At 40.1% G+C, this 27344-nt stretch overlaps 1 protein-coding gene across 1 annotated transcript in view; it reads right to left on the bottom strand.

The window, feature by feature from the left end:
* The window catches only part of CACNA1E (calcium voltage-gated channel subunit alpha1 E), a 413658-nt gene that overhangs the window by 365816 nt on the left and 20498 nt on the right, over nt 1-27344 (bottom strand). The window contains exons 2-3 of the mRNA XM_069074371.1: nt 9786-9892; nt 8530-8669 (exon numbers count right to left, since the gene is read on the bottom strand). Of these exons, the coding sequence (XP_068930472.1) occupies nt 8530-8669; nt 9786-9892 (247 nt within the window). The remainder of the gene's footprint in view (nt 1-8529; nt 8670-9785; nt 9893-27344) is intronic.

Raw genomic sequence — 27344 nt, 5'->3', positions numbered from 1 at the left:
TCTCTCTCTCTCTCTCTCTCTCTCTCTCTCTCTCTCCTCTTTCTCTCACATTTTTTACCAAATTGAAACTTGGAACATGAGGACACTTTTCTGTACTATCCTTCTCCACCCACACAATTCTGTCCCCAAAATTATACCAAGGATACAACTGAAACATTAGTCCTCATTTTCTCACAAAGAAAATGGTAGGAATGAAGAAGATGATTGTTTAAGCTACCAGCCTTGGGAGGGAAATGGGGAATTCTTAAAGGGCTTCTGAGCTCATATATACTCATTTATTATCTATTCACATAATTATCCACTAAAACATAGTACAAATATTTCAACTCCTATCAGAATGATGTGAAGTAATTTTGTACCAATAAGAACCCAGAAATTATCATCAGATACATTAGAAAGAATCTATTGAAATTTACTATAAAGTGAAGGTAGTGTTCCCTTTTCCTTCCTTCCATTAATGTCACTAGTTTCCTGGTAAATTAATATGCAACAAACCAACCAGTGATGGTTTTTAATTTGATGGCTATTATACTATAATCAGGTTGATTGACATAGATTGAATGTTTAACCAGCCAATAAAAGGGCATGCAAGAACCCTGATTCACAATAAGAAAACATTCCCAGACAGCAATTTATGAATGTAAAGTAGCTTCTAGAAACACCAGAGCAATAGCAGGCATTACCAAATCTTCAGATTGTGGTTTAAGGCCTTCTTTGACAACTGAAAAGCAACTGAGAGATGAAACTCCCAGCTGGGTATCATACTTCCCTTAATGGTACAATGCCCACAGATGCCCCATTGTAGTTACAGCCCCAGCTTCTGGCTTAAAACTAGTGCCCTGATTGTGTATCTGTGTATGTTTTAAGTGGGTTTGATATCATCAATATCTTCAAATGCAAATAAAAATAAAATTGAACAAGTGGTGGGGGTAAAGGAAGGATGGGGCAGACTACTCATCCAAACTTTTATTTGTTCTGAGAATAAAGAGTAGGAAGGGAAATACTGGAAAGGTAGAGAAGCCCCCACAGTTTCAGAGATTTTGCAGGGCAAATGCCAGGTGCGGTACATCTGTCTCCCTACCCTCACTATGCCACTTCTTGGTTAGATAGCTTTCTAGTTCTTTCTTTCTGGTCTGGGTAACACTGGTAAGCTGGCTGACACCTAGGAGAAATGAAGGGCTCAAATCTGTCAGTGGGTTAGCGTGAACAGAAGTCACAGCTCTTCAAAAGCAGACAGTTTCCCTTGCAAAGTGCCTAGAATGTATGCATGCACTGCATGTCCAATGGGACCACATTCACATGTGAGCGACAAGCAAGCACTGACTTCTCTATCTAGCTCCTCCAGACCAAGGGGACGAGGAAGTTTTCAGATATTCCAAGATCTGTTTCTTAGCCCTAGGATAACAAGCAGCCTCCTTTGGTCTCTCCTCTTGTCCCCTTATATGGGGGATCTGGGTTAAGCTACAAAGTTTCTAGTCAAAAAGTCTGGGTAGGGGTAGAACAAGTAAATAGAACAGAATAGAGTCCTGTTCCTCACTCCTTTTTCTCACCAAAAGTTTGAGATAATATCCTTAAATTCTCATTGTCCTCCTACCACAAATATTCTGTCTTCACACTTGATGGACACATTTTCACTGGGGTGTGTAATTCTTTTGCAGATACATATTGTAACCCTTCCATGCTTTTTGATCCTGTGTGTGTGGGTGTGTTTATCTCTGTCTTTCCATAAATATATAATCCACTTAATCCTCTACTGATCTTCCTTTAGGATAGGGATAGACTGAATCTGACTTTATTGGCATAGGAAACTGCTGGTCAGGCAATTCCTTCTACCAATGTCAGTTGTTACTTTCTGAAACTTAGAATCTTAAAGAGAGCATAGTTTTAGAGAGTTGCCCAGAGCCCCTAGAGAGTAAGTAACTTAACCAGTGGCACACAAAAGGTTTGTGTCAGAGGCAAGAGTTATACCCAAGTACCATGGTGCCTCTGGCCTTCATTTGAGTTTTTTAATATCTCAGAGGTACTGAAGTACCATTTGGTCAATCCATCAATCACCTCCCATTCTCTCTACGTGACTGGACCACCCTTTCCCTAGTCAATCTGTGTTCTCAATGTATTTTATGCCACATCTTTCACACAAGTGATTGTTAGCAATCTGTTGCAACTTACACCCACCATACATCTTTCCACTGACCTCTGGTTTGCATATACTTTCCATTTTTCAGATACTATGGTATTCCATAATTCATAGTCACATGGCATCACTAGGAAGGTATTGGTGTTAAAAAGATGGACTTCTGTGACACTAAATATTTTGGGATTAATGAAAGTTCTGCATAATTTCCTATATGTGAACCAGCCTAATCGTCTCTTAAACCACTTAGTGACTAGTTAATTATTCATCTGCAGAACCAATCCTAGATATAGATGCTAATTCAAAGACTGCCCATATGTGTCATGGTCATGGAAATACAGAGCAGCAAAGTGCTGCAGTGGATAGCATGCCAGGTCTGGAGTCAGGAAGAATCATCTTCCTGAGCTCAAATCTGGCCTCAGACACTTACTGTGTGACCTTGGGCAAATCACTTAACCCTCTTTGCCTCAGTTTCCTCATCTGTAAAATGAGCTGGAGAAGGAAATGGCAAACCACTCCAGTATCTTTGCTAAGAAAACCCCAGATGGGGTGAGGAAGAGTCCGATACAACTGAAAACAACTAAACAACGACAAGGAAACAACCATCTTTCATACTCTTTGTTCTTCAGTGTGGGAAGTTAGACCAATCTTTTTTTTCACATTTCACAAAGGGGGTTCAGTTGTGTTCAAAGACACGATACAATTATCAATCAACTACAAAAGAATATGTGAACAATTTCCTTCTCTTTGGGCTCTGTGGGGACATTTTCTATGACACTGGTAAATATATTAAGTGAGCATTTGTCTTTGTTTCTCTCTGCTTTTTCAGTAACATATAACTTGACACCATTACTCAATCTATTTTTAAACAAAGTAGTCTCGGTGCTTACATGTGTCCTTTTGTACAATTTTGTGAATGGGGAGTGCACTGTATGAAAGGGCCTTCAAGGATGAATTTTGCTCTATCGAATCAAATGCTTTTTAAAAAAATCAATAAACAGACTTAGCAGGATCTTATATTCTATGTATTTCCCAGTTAGCTGTATGATCAATTGTAAAGATGCTGCTTTCTAGGGAAAATCATCTCTGAACGTACGGCTGTTCCCTTCTCATATCTTCATCAAGGATACCCACAACAGATGCATAGATCATTCTCATAAAGATTTTATAAAGATGAGAAAGCAACCGGAGTCAGGAAGACCTGTGTTCGACTCCAGCCTCAGATACTTACTAGCTGTGTGACAATGGGCATGTCACTAACCTCTGCCTCAGTTTCCTCATCTGTAAAATGGCTAATTCTAAGAGATTTACCTCATAGAATTATTATAAAGGATTAAATAAGATAATACTTGTAACATTTTGCAAACCTTAAAGTGCCATATAAATACTAGCTATTATTTTTATTATTGTTGTTATTCATGTATTTTCTTTTTTTCCTTTAGAAGAAATAATATTTTTTCTTTCCATTCTTTTCAAAAGCTCCCTTGAGATTTATGGAAAATTGATTTCTCAGTGCTTTTAAAATGGTGAAGCCTCCAATACAAACTGCTTCTGTATGTATTTCGTCCTATTCAGTCACCCTTACTATTTCATCTTGACTGTTATTACTTCCTTCCATGGTACCACCATTGTAGTGAATGAAAATAGATCACTGTAAAGTACTTATAGATCTGTTCCAGTTTACCTCACCTTGTTATGCTTCTTTCTAATTCAATCTACAGAGGCTCTGGAATGATTTATCTCAGCTCAATATCCCATCAAGCTCTGACAACTTGTTTTCTGGTCAATTACCTTATAGTGCGCTGTGATATAATACTGATCATGGTCTTCTGTTATTCCCCTGGTAATATTTTACATTACAATAAGGGTGTAATATGAATATCACTGTTAACTCTGAAGAACAAAGCCAGTGTCTTTACTTTCATACATGTCCAATTTTTCAGTCTATGGCTTGTTTAAACAGGCCATGCTGGTCTTGCTTAATTGGAAGCAAGGTCATCTTCTCATAGCATCCTTTCTTCTAACTTAATATTTACATTACTCTTTGTTCTAACCAATTGGTGCTCTAACTGAACCCAGGCAACTAATTCTGAAACAAGTGCTATTTCTGGAATTGGTCATTTCCTGTCTCCTAAAAAAAGTAGTCAATCTCATTTTAATGATGGCATTCAATGTCTGCCATGCCAAGACTCTTCGCCCATTCTTCTTAAAATTATCCCTAAAGCCCCTAAATAGTCTATAAGCCTTTGGATTCTTTCAGCTCTAGACCTAGACCATATCCTCCAACATTGCAATTGTCATCTTCTTCTCTGCCCACTTTGTCACTGAGGTCACAGATAATCAAGGTGTACATGGATTAATTTCTCTTGGCCTTCATTCAGTGCATTGCTTCCAATTAGCTTCAAGATGGTCTGTATTCATCATACATACTAAAAGATAAGATGACCAAGAATGTCATGAAATGATGTTTCTTATTGCCTTTGGGTATATAAGAAAACCAATTACACAAAGTCCTTTACTTGTTTCACTGAGACAATATCTCCATCCTTCCATCTCACTGAAACTTTACTATGACTTCTGGTATCATCTACAGTGGCTGAATCAACAGATAAAGCTCAAGTCCTATACTAGTGTGTCAACTCATTGCTCATTTGGACAAATAGTTTATATTCAATATCCACAGTTAAATTAATGTTTGTAGATGGTCTAAAATTTGTGTGATTTGTTATGCCCTTTGTCCCTTGTCTGATATTCTGCTGCCATCATTATAGAAGCAAAAAGGAAGAACATAGGACTCAGGGCCATTTTTAAAAAATTGTACATTTCATGGATCACCGTGGTACTTAAAAATTCAGTACCTGTTAGCCAACCTTCTAGTTATGCACTCCTCAATACTCAGCTACTAGGGCAGCTAGGTGACACAATGGATAGAGCACCAGGACTAGAGTCAGGAAGGTTTGAATTCAAATCTGACCCTGGGCAAGTTACTTAACCCTGTTTGCCTCAGTTTCCTCATCTGTAAACTAAGCTGAAGAAGGAAATGGCAAACCACCACGGTATCTTTGATAAGAAATCCCCAAATGGGATCAGGAAGAGTCAGACACAACTGAAATGACTGAAGAACACCATAACTAGTTAGTTAATTCTTAGGCAGCACATGTTATAGCAGATATTGCTAAGTCCTTACTTGAATTCCATCTTGGGATAATTGATCAGGACTTTAACTCCTCTGGCATAGGCCAGGGTCACTTCCACATATCAATGAGGTTTTGAAGGAAGACCTTTGTGGAGGATGATCATTACATTTGGTTAATATATTACAATGATTCACAGCAACAAATCCACATATTGTGATAGGGTAAAACAAAATCTCTGTATCATGAGGAGTTTCTAGGTAACTATTTCTCACACTAAGCCAGCTATCCACCACCTCTGAGTACCTCTTTCCTTCCTTCTCCCTTTCTGTCACACAGTGAGCAGTAAGTTGGAACACCTCAGTCCCTTGGGCAGTGTATCATGTTCCGGCACCTGGGCTGCCTCCTGTTCACAGGAGGAAAATGTCAAGTGACACCTGGAGACCAGGTGAGACCTAACAGCTGTCAACAAGGACAGCTGCAATGTGCATCAGGGGAAAACAGAAGGGCAGGACAGCAAGAATACCCTAAGGCTCAGAAATGTCAAATGATTTCATGGGACAGAGAGCCTTAGAACTTAACCCCAAGATTCCAAGGGTCATGGAATTTTCTTCTTGTGGTTAAGAGAAGGAAGAGGATCAGCATTAAGGGAAATGAAGATAATACCGTATTATATCAGATATAACAAATTGCTTTCATATTCATCATGTCATATATATGTATATATGTAAACATATACACATTTGTGTGTGGTTTTTTTTTGCTTTTTGGAGGGCAATTGGGGTTAAGTGACTTGCCCAAGGTCACACGGCTAGTTTTTGTGTTAAGTGTCTGAGGCTGGATTTGAACGCAGGTCCTCCTGACTCCAGGGCCAGTGCTCTATTCACTGCACCACCCTAGCCACCCCACATTTGTTCATTTTTAGATGGGGAAACTCAGAAAGCTCAAAAAGGTGATTTGTTCAAAATCATATTAGTGTATGTAAGAGCACCAGCAGTGAACCCAAGGCCAGTTTTTTCTAACTCAAAATCTCTCATCCTTTATACCATACTACACTTCAGGGAAAAGCCAATTTAGCAGTTTGAGAGTTTAGAGAAGGAGGATTAGAGGGAGAGTAGCCCTATCCAGATGACCTTTACTGTGAACTTACAAAGAGCAGGCTCTTCTGCATAATTAAGATTTACAGCACAGGTGAAAAGAAAACAGAACCACCAGTAGATTCATCAAAGTTCAGATGATGTTCCCAGAGTTCCCAAAGTTCCCAGACCAATATGCACTCACATCTATACATATATGCTTGGAAATGAGGGGCTTCCCTGTATTGTCCTGATACCAACAAAACTCTAGAATCATGGAATTATAAGGGGACCTGGAGGTTGCCTAGGATAACCTCTAACTCAATGAGAAATCCCTTCTACATAGATTCTGATAGATGCCATTCAGTCTCTGCTTAAATGCCTCCAGGGAAAGACAGTTCACTAGCTTCTGGACCAGTCTATTTCACTGCTAGACAGCTCCACTAGAAAGTTATAAAAAATGAAATTTTTTTTAAAAGAAAGTTCTTCTCAACTATTGAGACAGAATCCATCTTTGTGCCTTGAACTCACTAATTTTACATGGGTCTCTAGAAAAGGCCATCTAGAAAAATATTTACTCCTCTTTTGTATGTGACTATGAATTTGCAGCAGTAAGGTTCCTTAAAGCTAAGATCACTGAGTCCAATCCTTGTTTTGTTTTGTTTTGTTTTGTTTTTTGAGACTCCAATCTCCCTATCTTTCCCAGGTTGGAAGTACAGTGGCCTCTCACAGTCTGATCCCAATTCTCTTTGGCATGGAAATTTAAACGTTCTCTGTTATTCCAGCCTAGGCCTGTTCACTGTTCCTTAAGTCTCCTGATGTTGGTGTCAAACTTAGTGAAGACAAGTAGCTAAGAACTCCTACATTCAAACAATTCACTATCCTCAGCCTTCCAACTACAGGCACTGGCCACCACCTCATCCCCTCATTCTGCATTTAAGTCTCTCACACACAACCTACCTTGTCTTCAATTACTTTCTATTTATTTTCATTTAATCACTTTATATTTATTCTGTTGAAACAGCACAAAGGAAATACAGTATGCACAAATTTAGAGAATCCACCCCAAATGTTCACATGGACTACTTGTGCCCAACATGTGGTACAGCATTCCAAGCTCATATTGGTCTGATCAGTCGGACACACTGAAACTTGACTCTAGCATAGTGATGTCATTTCGGTCCTCTTCTAAAATGAAGAACAACAAGTAACCAACTTATATATGTACCTGTCTCCCCCATTAGAATGGAAACTCCTTGAGAATAAGGATTGTTTCATTCTTTGTACTTGAATGCCCCAAACCTCAATGCCTGGCGCATCATAGAGGTTTAATAAATGCTTATTGATTGGTTAAACAAATTGCCTAAGGTCACACAGCTTCCATATGGCAACACCAGAATTTCAACCAAGACCTCTGGCTCTCACTACCACCACATTCAAAAGTTTGTGGCTACATCTCACAAACACCCTCTACACAACACCAAATCCCTAGACACATTCTGCTGCATTTCCCCGACCTGCCTCTGAGGGAATAGCAAGCAACTTCTGAAAGAGGTAGGAGATGCCAAGGGAAATTACTATCTCCCTCATAAAGGAGTATCTGCTGAACCTAGGTTATGGAGGGCAGACCATACCAAATGACATCTTCACTTTTTCCAAGACCTCAGAACCAGCACAACATGCATGCTCCTTCATACTTCCCTTGAAAACCCATTTCCAACTGTCTAGGTTTCAGAAGTAGAAGAGACTTCAGCAATCATCTAGTCCAGTGTTCACCTGGAAAGAATTTCAACTATAATACTTCTTACAAACAATTCAGCCATTATTTGAAGATCTTCCATGAGAGTAGAAGGGGAGACCCATTATGTCCTGAAACAATCCATTTGAGGAAAGTACTGATTATTTTTTTTCAGTGCTGTTTTTCCTTCCATCAAGGTAGATTGATCTATTTGCAATTTCCATCCAAAATTCCTAGTTTTGTTTTCTGGGAACAAACACATCAAATCTATTTAGAATAAGTCATCACCCATTCAGGGAGAATGGTGGGTCATTTCCCCTCCAATCACATTTGAGCTTCAAATCTTGGTGATCTGTCTCGCTCTCTCTTCCCTATTACCTTCCTAATCTTTTCATATCACCATTGGTCCATAAAAAGAAAAGGGAAAAGGAAGAAAAAAAAACTTACCCGCTGAGAACCACAATGAAGTCCATGACGTTCCAGCCATTGCGGAGATAGGAGCCCTTGTGGAAGATAAACCCCAGGGCTACAATTTTAATCCCAGCTTCAAAGCAAAAAATCCCAATGAAATATGGTTCTGTCTTCTCCTGCAGGGTAAAAAAGCAAATATAGTAGTAACAGGAAGTGACTGCTTAGCCAACAGCACAGATAAGAGCAAACCCTGGCTGTTTACTTTGCCCCCTTACTACTGATGATCTTTCCAGGGAGACCAAATAAATGCCCATTGATGACACCCACATAGAAGACTTTGAGAGTTGTTTGTGTATGAAGGTTGGAAGATAGGACATACTGGGGTTGGGACAGGGGGAGTCCTCCAGCCATCAGATTTTTGTGACTCCAAAAGGGAGATATCCAGGAACCAATTTCAGCAACTCTCATTCTGGCAATATGCTAAATTCATGCAGAGACATGAGTAAGACACAGTTAAACCCTGCCTGGCAATGTACGAATGGGCTATATAGGACTTATGGGGGCCTACTTGTAGCTCAGTTTTACCCCAAAGTTAGCATTTGCTTATCTACCCTTCTGTACATAAGGAGCAGTTAGCTTGTCCAGGAAGTGGGATTAAAAGGACTATCTGCTCATGGATCTCATTATAGAGTACTAAGACTTATATAACTAAAGCACTTTTTTTCACATTCTTAGACTTCCTACAGCAACTTGTTTTCTTCAGAGATCACTATAGTTGGAAATAGAGAGATCTACCCCTCTGTCCAAGAGTCTAAATCACTTTAGAAGAGTATAGACTTATGTATTTCTTATGTGAATATTAGGAAACTTAGCAAATTCATATTTTAATAGGGGTATAATCTTACTCCTCCCAACTTTACCCTGCTTCTCTCCTTTTTGACCTCCCATTTCTTTTCACCCCCACTTCAAAGGTCCCCCAGAGAAAGAAAGCTAGAAAACTTTCATAACATCCCCACCATTTTCCTGTGTCTAGCTACCCACAGACTATGTAAAGCATATTGCTGGCTTTAAATACTAGACAATAAACCACTTCAACAGGCTTTTGGGATCTCAAATAAAAAGATCCATATTTCTCTTCACTGGTGACTCCCATTGGGATTGTCAGAGACTTTTCTCTTACTAGAAAAAGAAAAACTGTAGTGGGTGAGGGAGAAAAGAAGGAAGGACAGAGCAAGCCTGGGAAGGAAAGGAGAAGGGGGAGAAGAAAAGGTGAAAAACAGAAAATCACTTACCAATCTTCTGGACATAGGAGTCTTGTCATCCTCTGGAAGATGTTGCTCCAATGCCAAGACGATGCAGTTGGCAATGATTGTGGCCAGAATCATGTACTCAAATGGCGTGGAAAGGAGAAAGTTAAGGACCAAAGCCACAAAGAAGAGAGAAGCAATTTCCAAGCCAGTCTTGCAGATTCATGCACAGACTTCATCAGCCCCCAATATACATATACATATACTTGTACATATATACATACATACATATACACACATACATATATGTATACACACATCCATATAGGATGTCCCAAAAGTCCTAATTTACTTTTAAGCTATTAAAGTTTAAAACTATACTCAGACTTTTGGAACACCCTGTATGTATCCATACACATATATATGTGTATGTATATAGTATCCCAAAAATGTAGATGCATACATAGGTATATTGCACATATATATGTATCTATTAATATGTATATATACATGTATACATATATATAATATATTATTATGTATATATGGTCTCCCAAATGTATATGTGTGTGTATATAGATATACAAAATGTATACATATACATGTATACATATATAATATATTATTATGTATATATATGGTCTCCCAAATGTATATGTGTATGTATATAGATATACAAAATGTATACATATACATATATACACATATAGGGTGTTCCAAAAGTTTTAGCTTCATTTTTTTCAGATTAAAATTTTGCTAAGTACAGTTTATGTATGTATCCACATATATACAGATATATGAATGTATACGTATATATCCATATATATGCATATACACATTTATGTGTCTAGAGAATGAAAGATTTAAAGATGATAGGGACCTCAGAAGTCATCTACTTCTCCTTTTACAGATGAGGAAACTAATGCCCAGAGAATTTAAGTGATTTTCTCATTATCAGATGGGACGTAAGTAGCAGAGTCAAGATGTGAACCCGGGTCCTCTGCTGTCCAGCTTCAAACTCTCTCCATTGCACCATACTGCCTCAGATGTTCCTTGGAAAAGAAACACATAACCAGTACAATGCTGAGCCCACATCAGGTTCCCAATAGATACTGGTTGGATTGCAGGGACTAAAAATGGGAGAGGAGATAAGGAAAGAAGGGATGAAACTCAGAAGGAAGAGGAAGGAAGGAATTCAGCTCTGGGGCCCCTTGGTCTCAGCAGTCTTCAATCACTAAACAATTCAAAGATGATTTAACAGGCACACACAGTTGGGGCTTTTAGAACAAGTTTGTTCCATTGCTCCCTCTGGGTATCATATGGAAAATTCCCTCCCTTGGTCAGAACCCTCCCCTCTAACCAAGAAAGGAAAGGACCCAGAACCCTTAGGCACAAGCAACAATTCAACCAACTTAGGCTCCATTCCATCATAGCATCCAAATTAAAAAAAAATTCCAAAGGAATAAGGCAAGTGAACTTTCTCCTTCCCTATCACGCCCCCCACCCCCTACCCCAACTCATATGACAAGTGGCATAGAGCTGCCTCCTGAATCAATCTGGAGAACAGATCTCTCAGTTGATGCCAGGACAATGGAGCTGGTGCCTCCACAAATTAACAAAATATAAATGAATGGATAATGAATTGAAGCTTTATTGTACTTCACTTTTTCCCCCTTAAAAATGAAGACAGGTGAGGGGGCTCCCTGTGTCTTTTCTGAAAAACAAGGTTATGACTCAGGTGCCAACAATCTGATTCTTGCAGAATATTTTTGCTAAGAGCTCAGGGGGAGGCAGTAGGGGGCATATTAAACAGAGAAAAAGAGGGAAGCACATGCTCCCTGGGCCAAGTCATTTTGTACATTTGGTTTTCTATTGGAACCATTGTTATGACAAACAGAAGCTAGGAATTGCCATTGGTGTTGCAGAACAGCCCTGAGTGCTGGCTTGACTCTGAAATTCAGGAAAGAAAGAGGCAGCAGCTGCTGGCTAGACAAAAGGGAAGGAGGAAAAGACTGGTCTTCCATCTTCCCCTGGATAACAGCAGCTTCTCTATTCAGGTACCACGGCGTCTGCCTGGAGCTCCTTCAGTTCTCCCCAACATCTTGAATCTAGGTGAAATCAGCTTGAAATGTATAGCAAAGGAAGTCTTAAAAAGGAACAGAAGTCATAAAAATGCAGCTTGGGGGGGGGGGAAGAGTGTAACTCCACTGCCATGGTGTTATATGCACACATACCTAAGTGCATATCTTTGACTAAGAGTTAAAGCCTAAATTGCTGCTGCTGCTGTTACAAATCAATAGCTAACAGCTACCTTCTTCTGTCCCACTGGCTCCTTTCCCAGGTACTAGTATCCCTCAAAATATGAGATCCCAATTGTTAATTCACTCACTACAGCACTTGTGCTAAATCACCAAATCAGAGGTTTTCAATTTTTCCCCAAAATCCATTGTCCTGCTTCTACATTATACTGTGCTTAAATTCCTCCATATAGATGGGAATTTGCTTCCGACCTCTCGTGAACATCCATACCACAGCATTCCTGGGCACATCTTACTTTTCTCTGAATGGGCACACTGTCCTGGATAGAAATGAAGGGCCAGAATGCAGGGTGGAAGCCCACTCCTCCTAATAATTCTGACCCCTCCCACATGCCTGGTATCCCATGGCTCATTCCCTCCAAACTAACCCTCCTAGAGACCAGTGATTAGAGCGACTCTATACCTTATTGGCTCCAGTTCAAGACCCTAATAAAAAAAACAAAAACTTGTCAGTAATTTCCCAGGGCATCCACATTAAGCCTAGAAGCCTTCTGGAGAAGACTGAGGCTGAGACATGTTATCAGGATTGTCTATAAGATTCCCCTACAAAACTGAAGCCAGGCTGCTAAATACACCAAGAGCTGAAAAACAAACTTGGTTATGTGAGGTCAGGTAGGTGTTAGCATAGCAAAGTGCCTGGAAGATAGCTGGTTCTTAATAAATGTCTGTTTAAATTGAATTTAAATAACACCATACTTGGAGTAAGAAGCCTAGTTCTGTTACTCATTAGCTATGTGACCTAGAACAAGCCATTTCATTTCTCTAAACCTCAGTTTCCTCATCTGTAAAATCTGGGGAATGAATGCTCTCTAATATCCCTTCAGAAACTAATTCTGTTATGGGAAGGGGCAGTGATATGTCATCATATATCATTTGTTTTATGAGGGAACACTAAGAAGAAGAGAGGGGTTGGAAGCCAATATTCAAAGACAGTGGCATCCATTAAAGGAGGAAGGGAGGAAGGAGAATGACCAGAGCAGTTGGCCTACATACCAGTCCTGGGACTAGGACATTCAGTCATAGGCAGCTTGGGGGGCATTAGAAGTATGGACTGAGTCACTTGGGCTAAATGTGTTCATTTTGGGGGCAGCTAGGTGGCTCAGTGAATAGAAAACACTGGCCCTAGAGTCAGGAGGACCTGAGTTCAAATCCAGCCTCAGACACTTGTCACTTACTAGCCGTGTGACCTTGGGCAAATCACTTAACCCCAATTGCCTTCCTTCCCCCCTCCAAAAAGCAAAAATAAAATGTGGTCATTTTTCCTTTTCTTCTTTCTCTTTCCCCTTTCTTCCCTTTCTGGTCAGCTTTTTCCCATTGTTTATCCCTAGAACCTAGCTAGAGACCAGTACAAATGAATGGTAAAGATGCCAAACCAGCCTGGGAGTCTCAGGAGTGTCATGCTTTGTCACAAGGGCCGAGATAGTAAGACAGATCAGTTTCTAGTTTGTCAGGTAAGCCAAAACCCTCCTTGGCTCTCACTGGCCTGGTTAAGGACTAAGGTTCTATTTGGGTGAAGATGGGTTTTCTTTTTCCCCTTGCAAATCTGCAAGCAATTATACACAGGCTCAAAAGTAAATGCCTCCCTGGTGCTGATGCTGCAGGCAAGGCAGATTCCCTAGGCAGCAGATTCATTTGCTTAAATGGTAATTGCAAGACTGCCTGGCAGCATTCTTGGATACAGAGCCCTCGCCAACTCCTAGCTCTGGTTACATCTTGCCATAGCTCCCTGATCACTCCACCAGCATCTTGCTCCTGCTCACCTACTTTCCCAGCCAAATAATTATGGTAGATTGCTCCCTACCCAGATCTTTAAACTTGATTATCCCAGAATATTAAAAACCCAGATGAAAATCTCAAAGACAGGATGAGAGACTGACTCAGAGATGGATAGTAGGACTGCTGGATAACCTGGACTGGGCCCATGAAGGCACAGAAAACTCAACCTGGCACCCCAGGTGCTGAAGCATCAGACTTTCTATGAGTGGGCCAGCTGCCTAGGGGCAGAAAGAGCCAATTTTCTGGTCTGTGTCCTGCTAACTGGCTACTGTCCACAGACCAGTAGGTTCTGGGTGTAATTTCAGTGGTGCTAAGAAGTCCCAGCGGCCCTCAACTATTCTTCCCATCCCATTTCTCCCAACTGATCCCTTTGACTCAAAGCTTTGATCCCTACATAAAAATGCACATAGCCAACTGGGAGAGAGACCACTGTAAGCTTTATCTGTTATCATCCCTATCCCTGATTGAAAAATCAGAGTACAGCTTTTGAAAGGAGGGAAGAAGAGTACTTAAGTAGACTATATGGAGGAAAGAAGGAACAAAATAAAGCAGGCTGCTGAGACTGGAACAGAGAAGAAGGGGGGAAAAATCACAATTTTGCATTCAGTAAAGCCCAGCTCCTTAATTGCTTTCATCTACCTTTTCTTCCCTAGAATTCCATCTTCAATCAGTCAATCAACATATATTTACTAATCATCTACTACATGCCAGTCATTGTGATAGGCATAGAGGAAACAAATACAAAAAAGAAAGAATCTCTGCCCTCCTGGAGCTTATATTCTATTTGGGGATGACAAGCAAAATCGGGGCACCACCTCCGCAATACAACACCAAGGACATCTCAGCATTGATATTGGATGGTGCTGGGGCTTCTGGTGGGCTTCTAGCAGAGCAGGACTTCAATCAATCAGGGCCTCCCTCCCTATCCTTCCATCGGCATACCTCAAGCCCAGGGCTCCTCACCTTACAGGTGCCCAGGGGAGACATTTGCTGGATAAGGAAGCAACACCAGGGAAACTGAGTTTGTAGTCCAGGTTCTCCTTGAGTAATGAACAACATGTATCTTATGTGTCCAAATGAGACAATGCTCAAAGGCAGAGATGCTCCAACTTATAAAGACCATGGACCAGTTACAATTAAAATGACAATCTTGAAACAGATGGAAGTCCCTAGAGAAGGTAACTCTTTCCCTTCTACTCCCTTTATCCTTGCTAGGTGCCTAATTATATAAACTTTCCTGGCAGTCGCCCCAAGTGTCCCATTACTCCTGTCTCCTTCTGAGACTGGTAATGAGGACCTGTGTCATTCAGACTCTCCCCTGCCCGTCTGGCAGATTTAAGAGAATCATTAGGGAAATGATAAAAATAGTATCACTTATTGATTTATCTCTTTTACCCAATGCTCTTTCCCTTAAATAGTTGACTTGTTTCCTTGGCAACACAGCTAATTTGAGCCCATACACCTGCCATTGTTCATTTCCTATTCAGAGAATAGAGCCCACAGAAGGGGAGACGGTCCATCTACAATACAGCCAGTTGTCATCAGGCTCCCGGGTGGCTCCCCTGGCCCTCCCCAAGGCCTGAGTATGACCAGCAAAGCTCTTTCCCATCACAGTCTCTCAGGTAAGAGGGTCTCATTATGGAAACCAGGAGGGACTTAGCCAGATCTTAAGGCCACTACAACAGGCCCCAGATGAAAAAGAAATCAATCTTCAGAGCTTTGGTGCTGCTGTGGGACCACTTCTCTGCTCTCTGTTCTCATCTCAGTGTCAAATCACATCATAGCACTAAAGAGATTGAACTCCCCTAGAGAACTTAGGGGCTCCAGGATAGGCAGAGACAGACAAGAGAAACACTTAGCTGTTTCTCCACTTTTAGTCTAATGGCAACAGGGTTTTGTGGGCAAGCAGGCAGTCATCAATCACCTAGGTACTGCCTACATCCCCGAAAAGGACTTGAAAGTTAAGCTAGGAACCCTCATCCCACTTTTGTAAATTCTGCCATGGATTTAGAACAATCTCCCCCTGTTCATCTGGAATGACCTCTCCTACCCTTCCTTACTCTTAGCACTTCCTTCTCAAGTTTCCTGTCTTCCAGGATTATCTTATAAAACCTTAAGGTGTTATTTCTCCTTTATAGATTTCCATACTCTCTACTCATTCACATAGGCTGCTTCTGGGACATAGGTTCTAAGATCGTGGTCAGCTAAGGGACTGGGCAACCTCTGTGATGCCAAGCCAATTCTCCACACTGTCCTGAGCAGAATATTTTTTGTTGCCTTTTGTATTTTTATTTTATTTATTTTATTCTGAACTTAAGCTTTCTTTAACAAGCATTTCCATAAAAAAGAATAAAAAGATTGCCTATGAAACTTCAAATCAATTGTGTACAACTTGCATTTCCTTTTAAATATATAATAAAGTTATCATGTAACGTGTGTGTGTGTGTAACAACACTTCATACATCTATTTATAAGTTCTCTGGATGCAGATAGCATAGGTCTTTTGTGGTTAATTTGGGTATTTATAGTAGCCAAAATTACTTAGATACTCAATGTTGTTCTTAAAGCAATATTGTTTCAAGAATGATGTAGAGCAAATAAGTCATTTTTACTATACTATACAAATTAACTATAAAGGACATAAGAAGGAATATGCTATCTGCATCCAGAGAAAGGACTAATAAATAGAAGTTTGTATACAATAATTTTACATCTATATACCTATTTGTGTGTAATGTTATCTATCTTTAGGGTGGGAGGGGATGGAAGGAAGAAAAAGAAAAAAATAAATTTGCATGATAACTTTATTATATACTTAAAAGGAATAGCAAGTTGTACATAATAGATTTGCAGTTTCGTGTGCAATCATATTTTTTATTGTGCTACATTATGGAAATGCTTGTTTTATTCCATAAATTAAAAATAAATAAAGGGGGGGGAATAATGCTTCTGCTACTGTATACAATCTTCTCTTGGTTTTTCTTATTTTGTTCCTCATTATTTCGTGCAAATCTGTTCATGTTTTTCTAAAATCGATGAGTTTATCATTTCTTACAGCACTGTAGTATTCCATCATGATCATATATCACAACTTGTTCCACCATTTCCAAATTGACAGGCATCCCCACAATTTCCAGTTCTTTGCCACCACAAAGTAAGAGGGCTGCCATAAATATTTTTAGAACATATAGGTGCTCTTCCTGTGTTTTCCCTAATCCATTTTATACCCCTCTCTGCTCTCTCTCTTTCCCTAATCATCTTGAAGAAACAGACCTAGTAGTGGTATTACTGGGTCAAAGGGTATAGACAGTTTGCTAACTCTTGAGTATAATTCTAAATTGCTCTCCAAAATGGTTTGATCACTTCACAGTTCCACCAACAGTGAATTAGTGTCTGAATTTTTTCACATCTCCTCCAACATTCATCACTTTCCCCTTCAATCATTTTTGCCAATCTGGTAAATATAAAATGATAATTCATTTGGAAGAACAAAAGGTCAAGATTATCAAAGGAACTAAAAAAACATAAATAAAAGAGATTTAGCAGTAGCGAATCAAACTATACTATAATGCAGTAATTATCAAAGCTATCTGGTACTTGTTAAGAAATAGAAAGGTAGATCAGAGTAGACACACAACTTACAGCAGCAAATGACTACAGCAACCTTGTGTTTGACAAGTATGAAAACTTAAGTTTGGGGGATAAGCATCTATTATCTGGTAAAAATTGTTGAGAAAGTTGGACAGCAATCTGGCAGAAATTGGGCATGATTGATATTTACCATTTACCAAGAAAAGGTCAAAATGGATACATAACCTAGATAAAAGACAGATATTGCAAGACAATTTGAAGAACATGGAACATCTTACTTATCAGATTTATGGATAGGTGAATATTTTATGAAAAGCAAGAGAGAGTAGAGAGGGGGGTGTAAAATGGATAATTTCAATAATATTAAATTAGAAAGGGGTTGTACAAATAAAACAAATGTAGCCAATAACATTAATTTAAAAGGGGTTGCACAAATAAAACAAACGTAGCCAAAATCAGAAGGAAAGCAGGAAATTGGAGAAAATTTTATAGACAATTTCTCAGATAAAGGTCTCATATCTCAAAGATATAAAGAACTTTGTTAAACCTATAAGAATAGAATACAAGTCATTCCCCAATTGACAATGATAAAAGGACATGAATAGGCAGTTTTCCAATGAATAAATCAAAACAATTTATAGTCAGATATTTTAAATAACAGTGATAAGGTGATAACAATAACACATCCAAACTCTTTTTGTATGTATTACAAACAGAAATATCTTCAGCAATTAGAATGTTCCTTAAGACCTTAAATATAATAAACTCAATGTAGTGCCTTCGGGAGAAAGATGCCACAGTCTTATTTTTTAATATTATTATACAGGGCTCTACAATTTCCAAGAATTTCATATCGTTTCATTTGATCCTTATAAAAATCCTGTGAGTGGCAGAAATTATTATTGTCCCTCCCGTTTTATTAACAGATGAAGCAGCCAGTTGGCTTATTGGTGGGAGAGCTGGACTTTGAATCAGAAAGAACTGAATTCAAATCCTACCTAAGATGATTATTTGTAGTAGGACCCTTGGAAAAATCATTTAACATCTCCCAAAATCTCAGTTTTCCTCATCTGTAAATGGGGATAATAATAACATCTACTTCACTGGAGCTAATGAAATGATGTATGTAAAGTGCTTTGCAAACAAAATGCCATACTAATACTAGCTGTTATTATCCACGTTTTTAGGAGACTCAGTCTTGGAAGGTGGTTGTCAAGATCACAGCTCAGAGTTGGAAAGAACCCTGGAGGCTTCTAATTCCAAACCATGCTTGAACAAGAATCTCCTTTACAGTGTCCCCAAGTGGTTATCCAGTCACTTCCTGACTGTCCCCTAATAATGATGGGGAACTCACTATTGAATGAGGCAGACCATTCCTCTTTTGGACATCTCCAATCATTAATAGATATTCCTTATATGGGATGAAATGTGAAATCATTATTCCTAATTTTGCCTTTGGAGGCAAACTAAACAAGAACCCACATGACAGCCCTTAAACTACTTGAGGATAAATATCATGTCCCTCAGTCAGTCAACAAACATCTATTAAGCACCTACTGTGTTCCAGGTAGAGGGCAGCAAGATATTGCAGTGGGTAGAGTGCCAGGTCTGGAGTCAAGAAGACCTGAGTTCAAATCTAGCTTCAGATACTTACTAGCTGTGTGACCTTGGGCAAGTCACTTAACCCTGTCTGCCTCAGTTTCCTTATCTGTAAAATGAGATGGAGAAGGAAATAGCAAACCACTTCTGCATCTTTGCCAAGAAAACTCCCAACAGGGTCCTCAACAGTTGGACATGACTCAGAGAACTGAATGGGAATGTGCCAGGTACTATAAAGAAATCCAAATGACCCCATAATCTGCAGGAGGAGTCAACAAACAGGTACAAATAAAATAGAATAAGAATAAGCTAGAGATAATCAATAGAGGGAAGACATTAAGCATGAAGAGGGACTAGGACGAGTTTCTCGAAGAAGGCAGGAATTTAGTTAGCCATATTTTAGCAATAACTGAAGGATGCTTGGAAAGCCAGGAGGTGAAGACAAGGAGGGAAAGCATTTCAGGCATGGAGGGGGCAGGGGGGTAACAGCCAGTGAAAACATTCAGAGTCAGGAAATGGAGCATCTTGTAAGAGAAACAGCAAGGAAGTCGGTGACACGGGATCAGAGAGTATCTGAGGAAAGGGGGAGGGAGAAGAAAAATATGTAAAAAGACTGGAAACGTAGGAGGGTGCCACTTTACGAAGTGCTTTGAATTCCAGATGACTTTACCTTTGATTCTGGAGGTCTAAGAGAGGCACTTGAGCTGGCTGAATAGGAAATGGGATGACATGATCAGACTTGTACTTTAGGAAGGTCATTTGACAGCTAAGTGGAGAATAGACTGGAGGGGGGATAGACTTGAGGCAGGCAGACCCTTGGCAGGCTATCTCACTAGTCCAGCATGAGGTAAGGAGGGCCTGTCCCAGAGTAGTGGCGGGATCAGAGGAAAGAAGGGGATCTGTATGAGAGAGGCCATTAAAATAGAGTCCTCAGGACTTGGTGACACATTGAATAGGGGATTGAATGAAAGAGAATAACAGCTGGGGGTGGTGTGCCTTAAGCAATCCCTGCTACCTCTTTTCTCTTCTATAGGCAAAACACCATCTTCTCTTGTAGCTGATGTCTGTATTTCACCCCATCCTGGCAACATTCCAGTCTATCCTTGTCCTTCCTAAGATGTGGCCTTTAAAACTGAATGCAACAGCTTGCCAGATGTGGCCAATTTGCTGTTGTTCAGTCTTTTTTTAGTCGCATCTGACTCTTCATGACCCCATTTGGGGTTTTCTTGGCAGAGGTACTGGAGTCGTTTGCCATTTCCTTCTCCAGCTCATGAGGAAACCAAAGCAGACAGGGCTAAGTGACTTGCCCAGGGTCATACAGCTAGTAATTATCTGAGGTCAGATTTGAATTCGAAAAGATGAGTCTTCCTGACTCCAGGCCTGGCACTCTATCCACTGATCCAACTAGCTGTCCTGTGGCCAATTTAGGGAAAAGTACACATAATAAGACTATCACCTCCCAAGCCCTGAACATATTGCTTGCTTCTAGTAATGCAGTTTTAAGATTACCTTAATTTTTTTGGTTAGCATGTCACACTGCTGTTTCATATTAGCTTATAGCTGACTGAAATGTACAGGCCCTTTTTCATACAAACTACTATGTATTCATGCCTGTATCTATGAAAGCACGTCACTCACTATAACATATATACACATGTAAGGTTTCATTAATATCATAATGATTGCTATTATTATGATCATAAAAGAGGGCTCAAGTTGCTGGTGCTCATTAAAGACTGAAGGTGATGCCCAGAAAGAACCAAGGGCTGAGATGGCTGACTATGACTCTAGAGATTGTCAATGAAAACACACCCTAATATTGGCTATTTTTTTTTAAAGCTAGTTGTGGTAGTACTTGCTTGTGACTTTTTCTTCTGGGAGAGGCTGAGGCTGATGGATTACTTGAGTTCAGGAGTTTTGAGCTGCAATAGGGCTAAAGCCAATCCTGTGCCAAGCCCAATACCAACATGGGAGCCCCTAAGAGCAAAGGCCAAGAGGCTGCCTAAGGAGAAGTAGATTGGTCCACGTTGGAAAAAAAACAGAGCAGATTAAAGCTTCCATGCCAGTCAGTATATGGATCAAGTCCATGAGTGGCCACTACATTTCCAGCCTAGGTAAAATAGGAATGCATATTATCAAAAGAAGAAGTGTGTGTCTATACATATCCATACATGTTTGTGTATTATGTGTGTATATATACATATACATGTATATGTATATATATGTGTGTATATACATATATATGTGATAGAATCAAATAAAATAATCAAATACAGTCATTTGGCCCAAGACTTATTGGGAAAGCAGAAAATGTGGAAAAACATGTTCAAACACCAAGCCCAAGAGGAGGATTTATGATCCTGATGGCACTGAGGTAATTTCCCCTATGTGATCAGAGAGGACATTAATCACACCCAAGGCCAGGACTGAGGACAGCAGAAGCCTGAGCCCACATAGAATCCAGGCACCAGCCCCATGATGGAAAAGCAGTGAGATCATCATAGTGAGATCATGTTCCCCCTCTGTCCTAAGCCAATGTCAAAAGATATAGCTGGTCTGGAGGACAAGAGAGATCTAAAGAAGAACAGCAGGACCTAAAACCCAGACAGGGTCATTCCCGTCACTTCAGTGGGATGTCTTTGATCTTGATCCAAGGGTCTGAGGAAGACACAGCTATATTTAATTGCTCATATTTTTCCCACCTTAACTCCCAGTCATCATGAAGCATTCTACTTTCAGATTCCAAAGAAGCCAGAACCTCATCTCTCCCTCCTATCTCAGAACTGAAATAAAAATGTTGTTTCATAGCGCATTTCTAACAGGCCTTAAGCCAGTTCAGGAAGTAGCTGTTTCACACCTAAAAGAGACTCTACACTTTGCTTCCAGACCCTAGGTTTCACAAAATTGTGCTGGGAAGTGGTTGCTGGGGGATAAATAAAGGCAGAAGGAAGGTTCTCAGGTGGACCTTCTTGAAAATCTCTAGGAGATACCATTAGTGCTTGCTTCCCCTGTGAGTGGGCTCATTTTTGTAGGGTAAGCCTGAGCAGGTAAAGAGGAGTCATTTATCATGGGAAGATGCTTCTATCCCTGTGTGTGCCCCAGCACATACCCTGAGACCTTCTCCACATACCCTACTGACCTGATAACATGAGTCTGCTAAGAAAACCTGGAGAAGGGAATCAACAAAAATACGCTTTCTTGATGTCTCAGACAAGGGAAGTTATCTTCTGAAGCCAAATGAAAATCTCCTAAATTTCAAGGTTCTCTCTCTGCTAAGATCAGTTTGCTATCTCCTAAACTCCAGTCTCCCTCTTAGTCACTCACTGCTTTCAGGGTCTCAACCTCGATCTTTACTAAACATTTCTTGAATTGCATCAAGGCAACAAAGGAGAGGAGGGAGAAGGGGGATAGTGGTAGAATCATAAGATTGCCTATAGTGTCAACTCCAAAAACATACTATCTTCCTTTGCACCTACACACACACACACACACACACAGTACCAAGTCACAGCTCAGATGGATGTATTTGGAAATACACACAATATATTGGGAAGAACATACTGATAACAAGCAGAAAAATGCTGTGGAAGGATATGCAGCCTTCATATGCTCCCACTTCATTATCTAGGCAGTTGACTTCTTGCAATGTTTCTCACCATACAACCTCCTCTTAATTTTTTTCAGATTGAAAAACCAAACCTCTTTTCTTTTTTTAAAACAAAACAAAACAAAAAAACCCTAAATCATGTGATTCTCCTGCTTAACATCAGTTTTTTAACTTTGGTTTCCATGGTAGTGGGATGCAACCTGCCATCACCATGACGACAACTGCCTCTGTACAAACTCACCATCTGACAGGCAGCTCTGCTTCTCTCTCTCTCTCTCTCTCTCTCTCTCTCTCTCTCTCTCTCTCTCTGACTATCAGGAAGATGGAGCTGCCATTACACCTACTCAAAGGGGAAAAAAAAGAAAACTTAAAACCTGATGAATGAAAGACAAAGAAGACCTATGCTGAGAAGCTAACAAAAAAGGCATCTAACCCCAGCAAGGCATTTCACCAGCTGGCACAGTTCTATTGCTACCTCATGGAGGTCAATGGACTCAGTTACTTAAATAAAAAGGCTTCCAGCATTAGCCTTTCTGTGTCAGTGGTGGAACCCACATAAAACTTTTCATTGTGCCTATATTAAATAACTCCCACCCTGTTCTCCCCTAGGTGACATTGCTGGGAAGAATTCCTATTGGCACTACTGTTACTGTTCCCCAATGTCTGGGTCAGTTTCAGAACCTCCTGATTTCCAAGTTCCATTCTTTAGGAAACAAAGCCGATAACAAGGGAGTGTGGGGAGCAAGAAATTAGACAGAATGGCTTTCTCTCTTTCTCTCTCCTGTTGCTTGTGCACCTTTCAATTACATTCAGTTGGATACGTCTTAACAAATGTACTTGTTATGTGTCTGACTCAATTCTGGACTCAAATGCTGTCACAATTTTGGTGATGAAGGAGACAAATGATTGAGTGCTACAGAGAAGAAAAGGAGAACATCAAAAGCCTCTGGAAGAAAACAAAACAGTGGAGAGAAAATTACCTGTTTCAGAAACCCGATTGATTTGTGTTTTCGATGACACTTTGGAGAATTTATGCACATTAAGAGATTTCTTCTGGCAAACTGCATATGGGTAGTACTACGGTGGGTGTTAGTCAACAACAAGACCAAAGACAAATGCCATGCCCAAAGATTATATAGTATCAGTCCCTGGAGAGCCTTAGGTTTCTCTGTATGTATATATGTGTTGATGCCAAGCACAGTGTCTTGCCCACGGTAGGAGTTCAGTACATTGCAAGCAAATGGAATTCAGTTGAATGGGGGAGAGGGGGAAGAGAAGCTTTAAATGTTTTTAATTTAAAAAGCTTTCCTCAAAAGACTTCATAGATCACTTTTTTTCCCTCATAGGGTTTGTCAGTGGCTCTCTATCCTCTAGCCATTTGCCTCAAACAAAATGAAACCTGGGAAAGACCTTAACTTAAAAAGTCCAAGGTCTCCTACTGCATCTGGGGCATCTCCAGTGGTCCTTGTCAATATCCTGCCACTGAACCCAGATGGCTCCAGAGGAGAGAGTGAGGCTGGTGACTTTGCATAGCCCTTCCTCACAAATATAATTCACTTGAGAGTCGTGGCATCTCCTATGGCCATCTCAAGAATGAAAGACAAAGAATCATAGATCCATATATAAGCATAAACTTGCATAAGTAATTGCCAAGGTTTACTAGCATTCAGGGTTGCCTGCTGGGTCTGGAAGCCATGTCATAGGAGGAGTTGTTGAGGAAATGAGGATACTTGTCCTGTAGAAGTGAAGACTTAGGGGTACATTTGAAGCACTGTCTTGTGGAAAAGCAGTCTAAATTTATTCTTTGGAATGATGATATCTGTGAGGCACACTGGATAGAGCACCAGGCCTGGAGTGAGGAAGACTCATCTTTCTGATTTCAAATCTGGCCTTAGACACTTACTAGCTGTATGACTCTGGGCAAGTCACTTAACCCTATTTGCCTAGATTTCCTCATCTGCAAAATGAGCTGGAAAAGGAAATGGCAAACTATTACAGTATCTCTGCCAAGAAAACCCCAAATGGGGTCATGAAGTAGCAGACACAACTGAGCCAGCTGAGCAAGGCAAAAGACCACGTCTCAAGTTCTGGGAAATGCCATTTAAGAAGAAAATTAATAAGCTAAAGGGTATCCAGAGGAGAACAACTAGAATTGGGAATGGTGTTGAGTCCATGGCACCTGTGAAGTGCTTGAAGGATTTGGAATATTTAACCTGGGGAAGAGAAAACTTAGGAAAGAGGTGGCCACTGTGTTCAATCACTTGAAAGAAGAATTAGACTTATTTGTTTGACCTCAGAGGTTGATACCAATAGAAACAAACAGAAATTTCAAAGACTTTCCTTGATGTTAGGGGATACTGCTTAATAGCTAAAGCTGTCCAAAATTAAAACGGGCAGACTCAGAAGGTGATCGTTGCCCCCCTTCCTTGAAGGTCTCCAGGTAGAGACAGGATGCCTAATTGTTGGGTGTATTATAAGAAGAATTCTTTGGGTATTTGTGTTGGACTGGAAAGCTGCTGAGGCTCCTTTTCTGATTGTGTAATTATCATGTATGACTCTAGAAAGCAGAATGAAGACCAGTGGGTGGCAAAGTAGAAAGAGCACCAGATGAGTATACTGTACAAGGGATCTCAGTTCTGGTCCTCGATACTACTATCTAAACAACCTTGGTCAAATCATTTAACCCTCTTTAGGCCTATTTGTCACATCCTCTGCAAAAGGATGATGCTTTATTTGGTTATCTCTAAAATCCTTCCACCTCTGAAATTCCATGATTTTATTTAAAGATAAACAGGTTTTGACACAGTATGGGTATGACCTTTTGAGAGAATTAGAATAGGCTAGAAATGGAGCAGACTACTTTGTGAGGTAGTAAGTACCTTTTGAGTATACATGTTTAATGAAAGACTGGATTGACCATCTGTCAGGGAGGTTGTATAACAAATGTTCATGTGAGCAATGAGAAGGTTATTCCTCTAAAGGACAGAGATCACTTACAATTCAAAAATCCTAGAGTTGATAGAATCTTTGAGTTTCATGGGATACAGGGCTCAGCGATTTCCCAAGATTCTACAGTCTTGTCCAGGGGTCCATGTTGGGTTGTTTATTAAATAATTATTCCATCTCCACTTGGATCAGTATCATTTTGTTCCAAAGGCACACACCCTACTCCCCTTATTCTGGCATCATCTTAGCCTTGGAGTATTAGCACTTAACAGGAATTTAGAGACCATCTGGACCAACCCTCTTAGATGAGGAAACTGATGCTCATTCATGATCCCATGGCCAGTCAACCACAAAGTCCATACTAAACCCTTGGTCTAGTGATAATCTCTGCCATACCATTCCGTATTACTCATGACTGGATATCTAGAGGGGTAAGTATTGGTGGAAGAGGTCCTGGAGGAAGAGGTCCTGGACAGTTTGCTTCATTTTAGGTCCTCTTATGGAAATCCTAGAGATTCCTTCCATGCCAACATAGCATTTCTTCTGCAGAAGAGAGCTGTTGAATTAATCACCAGAGGCAGCCAAATGCAAATAGTTTTGAAACTGCTCTGAAAAATAAGAATAACCCTATTTTCTTCAGCCTGGTTTCCTGAACACTTCAAGGGGTCCCAGATAATTCAATGTGTCCTAAAAGGAAACTGAAAGAAATTAGCCAGTGTCTAAGATAAAGGATGTTCAAAGGAGCCAAAAAAAAGTTAGGTGAAAATCATTCTTATCACTCTAAACCAAGAGGACAGAACCCTGGAGACAACAAAAGCAACAGTTTTCTCACATTTTCAGAAATAATCAGTGAGAACTTGCTGAGCTGCAAAGAATTTGATAGTCCTATCAACAAGGAACCCTCCATAATATTCCTTAGCTGGTCAGTTTGAAGTCTGAATTACAAGACAAGAGGATCTTCAACTGATATAATCCCTTTATCTTTAAAATAAATAGTGTGTTGTCTTTGTTGTTCCTGAAGCAGCTTCTCTCTTTAGCAAGGTCTCACTGGCTTTGTGTGATTTAGGAGCCCTTAGACAGCTGAAGAATGGTCATGAATAGCTGTTTAGCTGTAAAACTATCCTGCTGTCTAGAGATATTTACACTGGGTAAAGTCCCAGTCCTGGACTTGTTGCTGTCCCTCATGAATGACACCCCATCTCCCATCTTTACACTACATGACCGCCATGGCTAGCATCCACTGCCTCCTCACCTCCACTTTGTAGAGTTCCTGATTTGATTCAAAGCTCACCTCAAGTGCCACCTTTGGCATGAAATCTTTCTTGATTCCCCCAAATGCTAATGCTTTAACACCCCACCACCATCACTCATGTTTCATTTATTTTGCACAGTTATATAATAATAGTTAGCATTGAGAAATCACCTTAAGATTTACAAAATATTTTATATATGTTATCTCATATGAACCTCAGGAAAAAAATGCAATAGGTGCTATTATTACCCCCATTTTACAGGTGAGGAAACTGAGGCTAAGAGGTTAAATGACTTGTGCAGGGTGACAAAGCTAGGAAATGTTTGAGACAGGATTTGAACTCAGGTCTTTCTGACTCCAAGCCCAACACTCTATTTACTAAATTGTATAGATGCCTCAGGTTAGGTAGATGAGGTAGGTAGGTGGGTAGGCAAGTAGGCAGGTGGATGGATGGATGGATGGATAGATAGATAGATAGATAGATAGATAGATAGATAGATAGATAGATAGATAGA

This window comes from Petaurus breviceps, unplaced genomic scaffold (genome assembly GCF_028583685.1).
Source record: "Petaurus breviceps papuanus isolate PSGF00001 unplaced genomic scaffold, PetGlider_PUasm1.0 90895, whole genome shotgun sequence".
Lineage (NCBI taxonomy): Eukaryota > Metazoa > Chordata > Mammalia > Diprotodontia > Petauridae > Petaurus > Petaurus breviceps.
Note: the sequence above shows the minus strand (reverse complement) of the source record. Positions and strands in the feature narration are given on the sequence as shown.